Below are 6000 nucleotides of genomic sequence, written 5' to 3' on the forward strand. Positions count from 1 at the left end.
ATAGAGAGTTTTAACGAAGCATTCCCAGTATTATTTATTTTTAACGAAAAATCATATTTTTTACCTTTTTCTGGTACTATTCACTACACCTTTATTTATCATTTTTTATTAAAACTACAATTTTTTTGAACTTTTCGTTAATTTTCCTTTCTTATTAATAATCAAATATGTTGAGTGAGAGGTGTCATTAGTACAGAGCATTCTTTTTCATTTGCTCATAAACCTCCATTCATTCAGTTCTAAGGAAATGTTAGCAAGTATACTTGGCTAGCGAGCAATGAGTATGTTCTAGACTCATCAACTTTTAGAAATGACAACGATTACGAGCTGAGCTAATATAGCAAGTTTCTAGTAGACTGAAACACATATCTCGAATGCATGGTTGAATGCTTAAAAAATGTTATAACTTTTATGTGATTTGTAGGGGTGGTTCAGTATGGAATCTCAAATTGAAAATGGCATCCTGAATCCCAAACTTAAAATTTTCGGGACAAGAATTTGAAGACCAATGCTGAACCAAAATTTCGGCATTCCAAATTTTTGGGATTCTCAAAATATTTTCGGTATTTCGGAATAGATCGGAATTGGATTTTCGGTTTTGAGCTTTTGGGTTGAAATTTGATATTTTTGGGCTATGATCTAAAATTTGGGCTTTTGGCCTAAAATTTTGTTCCCCAATTTCATATTAATTGAAATTTAGATTTTTTACCTCATATCAATTGAAAGACGATTTCATTCATAACAAGTCACATTGATGTTCCAAAGTTCCAAACTACTTAATTTCATATTTCTATTTCTAATATAGTCTACTATCAAACTACTTAAATTCAACATTCAATATGCATGCAACCAAAATAAATACATATATATATATATATTTTCGGTTCGGTTCGGGATTCATGGACTATTGAATATGTGATCCCGATTCCAGTACCGAAAGGTTTGGGATAGGTTCAATATGAATCCCAAAAATTTTGGTATTATTGGTTTGAAAATTTTTCGGTATGGGATCGGAATTTTTTTTATTTGATTTGGGATTTTCAGGAAAATTTTTCAGCCCTAATGATTTGTCGTAGAATCTAAATATAACCATTTCACATTATCACTAGTTTCAGTTATTCCAAGTGCCAGATTTTCACATGATCGTAGAACTAAAAATCCAACATAAACCATGAAAGGAAAACACACAACTTTTATATCTAAAGTAGTGTTAGATTGTGAACCCTAAAGTTCAACCATGACACTTTCGGGACTTTTACAGTTTTATATGATCAGCAAACTAATGATTAATGGATGTTAATAGACATATCAAACTCCAATAATATTTCCTATTAGATGTAGAGAAGATGACACCAAGTAAACTTTTACAGATTTTAATTTCTAATGCTGTCCTTCTATATTCCTCTAAGAGCGGCAATTCGAGCTGCCAGTTCATCGTACTCCGGTAGCTTTGGGTGCACGTGCACATCTGGTGTGAAGGAAAATGCTCGGCCATGCTTTTTCGGTGCCTCAATTGGACTCGTTGGCTCTGGTGGGAGAGATGATGCTCTGGCTGACGGAGCCTCTCGCTGAGATCTTCTGCTTCTGTTCCATGTGGATTCACCAGCATCATCATCGTCCAGACTGCCCTTCATCTGGCTCGATTCATAGGGTGACTGTTTCCTGCTGTAATGCATCAAAAGCCCATCCATTATTCTCTCCTCTTCGTCCATTGAATCACTATCATCTCCACGTCTAGTTTTATCATTCCTGCCAAGATTCTCGTGACCTGGTGGTGGTTTCAAGTTTCCCCTCCTTACTGATCTTCGTTTTGTATTATCTTCGCCAACTGAAACATCGCTAGGGTGATCTGTTTCCTTTTCGACGTGGCTGCTTTCCTTTTTTTCAGGTCTTGATTTGTAGTAAGGCGGTGGAATAAACTTGGAGTAGAAGGGCATCTTGCTGGTATCTGCTTCATCCCCGGATGTACTTCCTATTGAGCTTGAAGAATATTTTGGGGCAGATTGGGATACATCTGTTGTTGTTTCGTCTTCACTGCTGCTCTGCAGCTTGTATCTGTCATAAGAGTCACCCTCCTGGTTTCTGCTCTTTGGGAAAGCATTGTCCTGCCTTTTATGTGATTTGTGCATATCGTCATCGCTGTCAACTGGAGATCTACACCTGCGCTGGCCCTGCAAAAGGGGTCATACATGTTACGATCAATGAGAACAGACAATAAGAAGCATTATAATAACACATAACGTGGGAACAAAAAACATGAAGGAGGGAAACGTTTGGCATCTAAGCAGCTTTGCAAGGTACAAAAGTGCCCTCTTCGACATCTTTTCTCAGGGGTTAAATCTCATAAGGCGAGCGAAGATTCTTTATTAGCTTCAGAATATGTACCAGATGGTACAATTTACTTTTGATTTCTTCTAGTATTTTATAGCAATGATGCATAAAGTAGACTTACTTGGTCAGATGCCGGTGGAGTATTAGTATTCAGTTTCTGTTCCAAAGCTTTTGAATCCCATTCAATCGAAAATTCTTGTGCTATGTCGTGCATTAACTGAATCTTCATCTCCTTCGTAGGAGGCTTTGACTTCAACCTCTCCACAAACTGAGCACAAACGAATAACTGGGTCAGACAGACTAGAGACAAACCTATAGAACAAGTATGCATCTTTTGATTATTTGATAACTACGAACTTAAAGAGCAAGTTTTGAATTATCACCTCTTTATTCAGAAAAGGTTCGAGGGAATTTCCATACTTTTCACTAAACAGAGTTCTGAGGTCGCGGAGTTCTGGCAAATCAGCAAATCGTGCTGCTGCGTACATAATTGACCGAACAGCTTCCTTGCATTCCTCTGGGCACTCACTGGAAACAAACAAATAAAAGATAAGGCTAGCAGAAAAGTCTATGAAACTTAATGAGCATATTATTCCGGAAGCCACATATACCTCTGACTTTGTATGAGAGGAAGATGAGTCGAGATGCATCCAAGAAAGCCCTCAGTTGATTCGTAACAGGCAGACATATTTTGCTCAACTAGAAGCCCTTCAGCCTGTTTCACCGATCATGAAGCGTTAAGAGAACTGAACAAGATGTATTAATTGGAGGCTCTGGGAGTGAAGTACTGCCACAAACATATATGTAAAAACCACGGATCATCTGCAACGATGCAGTATGCAAGTAATCTTGATTCAATATAAATGCAAGGCAATCGAAAGTACATGACATTGCGAGCAGGTTTATGTTTGCGTGGCTGGGGATGGAACTACCAATTTTCGGTTTTCGGAGTTGGTTTTGTTAATTTCATGGTTCGGTTTTCGGTAGCCACTTTTCGGTTCGGTTACCAAACCGAAACGAGCCCTAAATTTTCAATTGGCCTGGTAAACAAATCTTTCAAATGAAGGAAAAATTGTTTCATACAAAATGATTCATGAGTAAAAGGAGGGAATAGAAACAAGCCTATTTTTCAGGCCACAGAAAACCATAAAAACAACAAAAATTATAAACAAGATTAACGTCATACTGTTTAATTAATTAATCGAAACAAAAACCAAGAAGAAGATTAATTAAGCAGAAACATACATACCCTGCCGTATGCATTGATGTCACGGCCACTCCTCAAAAGATCAGCTACGTCGCTCTTCAAAAACTTCTGCACCGCGCTCCTCTTCTTCTTTATCGCCTCGATCCGCATCTTCGTCATCTTTATATCCGATTTGCTGCATAAAAAAAGAGCCAGAATTAGAACGAAGAAAAAGAAAAACTCATCAACGAACAGAAATAAAAAAATAATGAAACACGAGTTGGGTTTTTACGTAACGAACCATTTGGTGACGAATTTCGGCTTTCGGAACGCCCTCAGCATCTTGTCCTCTGATGATTATGAAAAAATCACAAAACCTGGGCTAATAAAGAAAGAAAGAACCGAGCTTTTATACAATGCAATGGGATTTCCGAAAATGTAAAAACAAGGTAAAGAATGACTGAGAAATTAAAACATGAGGACTCACCGGTCCACTCCAAGAATCAGATTCAAGAAAACCCAGAAGGAAAGCAAATCGGTATTTTTGGCTTTCGAAGCAAGAAACAGAGAAACAACAATGCCTTCGAATTGGGATCACCACGAAGAACAGAACTCGAAAATCAAGAATTCGGAGCTGTTATACACACATAAAAAAATATATACACTTATATATGTGTGTGTATGTTTTTTTCTGGGAAGAAGCTTGCAGAGGAAGAGAGACGAAAGGTCAATCAAGAAGCTATATATACTTGGCAGATGGAGCTCTGGGAAAATCTAAACGGACGTGGGGTTTTGCGACGTGGCCTCCCGCTAAAAATATAATTTACCCGCTCCTTTTACGAAAGTCGCTACTAGAAAAGCTAAAATTACCGAAACGAAATTTTCTGCACTCATTTTGTATGTTCCCTAACTTAACGGGCTTGCGTGAATTTTTCAGGTATATATCAGCTGGAACAAATCAATTAAAGCTATACATGCATCCCTAATGAAAAAGGTTTAACACCTAATCAAGGAATTAAGGCAGCATAAGATTACTTGCACCTCAAGACTCAAGTTTGCTGGGTTTTCTAGTTTTCTAGTGTAGGAGTGACAAAGTGAAACGTACCCTAAGTTGGATTAGCAGATCCTTTGAACACCATAACCAACTTACTAATCAATGAACGAATAATGGAATAGACTTTAAAGTTGGAACTCATATAAAGAATTATTAACACAAAGATATGAAACTTTGATAACACATGTAATTTGAAGATATGTTTGCATGTATGTAAACATTATGTAACCTACCAAAATATATATAATTTGTCGATATGAAACTTTGAATTCTGAAATTCATGTAACCTACCAAAATATATGGACGAGAAAACTCTCAAAACTCCATGACAATGCTCAACATATGATGTTGTAGGCCTTTATATAGCTAGGCATGCATCAAACATTTTTGACTGGAAAAATCCTAATCAACAAACGAAACCCAAGTCATTAAGAAATATAGTAAAGAAATCATCTTTCCCTTATTGCATGCTTTCTTGGCCAATTTTGAACCGTTTCGATTTCTTAGCCAATTCCCATAAAGTTGGCTAACATTTCTCTCTCCTTTATTTAATTTAACTTTTTATTTTAATACAATTACAAACTATAAATAAAAAAATAACTTAAGTTTTTTTTTTTTTTTTGCCGAAGCCTGAGGTATCAGCCCAGGCACCCTGAAGAGTAAGATTAACTTTTAGTGGAACTTGAAAAAGTTAAGGGCATTTTCAGCCCACCTATGCAAATAGTCAAATAATACATGTTCTTCTAAAATTTTTTACCAAAGAATCCCTCGTGTTTTTATCAGTTTTATTCCTTGATCCCAAGATCAGAAGGCATATATAACTAACTTGAAATTCTATTAAGAAATAAGAAATAAATTAAGTTGGACTATATAAGCTTTGGCCATAGTCATTGGTCTGCGTCCGCTTTAAGCGAGCTGATTTAAGTGTTGAACGTGTCAGTAGCAGCATGTTGCGTAACACAAGCGAAAGCGAGTGAAAAGTGACACAGCCGTGAGCAACGTATGCTTGCTGGCATCATATATCCATTCTTATATGGCATATCGGCAAATTAATATCCCATTCCTGCTTCCTTTTTCTCTGCACTGTCATTCGTATCCTCGTAACGAGTCCCGCTCTCTTCAACTCTATGAAAAATTATAATCACCCACCCACCATTCATTCTTAATGTAAGGGTGAAAGAGAAAGTATAATAATAATAATTAAATAATTATTTGCCGTGAGATTAAAATCGAACAATAGGTGATTATAATTTCTTTTAGCTATAGGATCTTGAAGAACAAGATTGTCGAGTAATACTGTTTACTAGTATTATTAATTTACACATTATAATATTTGTATGTGCTATTGTAATACTTATCATAACCCGTAAATTAATAGCATTGCGTTATGATTTGATCGTTTCATTTGAAATTTTTTTCCTACCACTCA

At 36.4% G+C, this 6000-nt stretch overlaps 1 protein-coding gene across 1 annotated transcript; it reads right to left on the reverse strand.

The window, feature by feature from the left end:
• Positions 1-1311: 1311 nt before the first annotated feature.
• Positions 1312-4215, reverse strand: LOC103944899. Its single transcript, XM_018646869.2, has 7 exons — positions 4005-4215; positions 3819-3899; positions 3581-3713; positions 2943-3046; positions 2715-2859; positions 2453-2599; positions 1312-2171 (listed from the first exon to the last, which is right to left on the reverse strand). Exons 2-7 carry the CDS (start codon positions 3857-3859, stop codon positions 1395-1397), a joined length of 1347 nt encoding a protein of 448 aa, XP_018502385.2. The 5' UTR covers positions 3860-3899; positions 4005-4215; the 3' UTR covers positions 1312-1394.
• Positions 4216-6000: the final 1785 nt, after the last annotated feature.

The sequence above is a fragment of a genome, unplaced genomic scaffold (assembly GCF_019419815.1).
Source record: "Pyrus x bretschneideri cultivar Hongxiangsu unplaced genomic scaffold, Pyrus_bretschneideri_v1 Contig26, whole genome shotgun sequence".
Lineage (NCBI taxonomy): Eukaryota > Viridiplantae > Streptophyta > Magnoliopsida > Rosales > Rosaceae > Pyrus > Pyrus x bretschneideri.

Bases quoted from the DNA above. Each gene is read 5' to 3' on its own strand.
- LOC103944899 (XM_018646869.2), bottom strand. From the start codon at position 3,859: ATGCTGAGGGCGTTCCGAAAGCCGAAATTCGTCACCAAATG. The intron at 3,047-3,580 runs GTATGTATGTTT...TCGGTGAAACAG, and splicing joins ACATCAATGCATACGGCAGG to GCTGAAGGGCTTCTAGTTGA. The intron at 2,860-2,942 runs GTATATGTGGCT...GTTTGTTTCCAG, and splicing joins CCTCTCATACAAAGTCAGAG to TGAGTGCCCAGAGGAATGCA.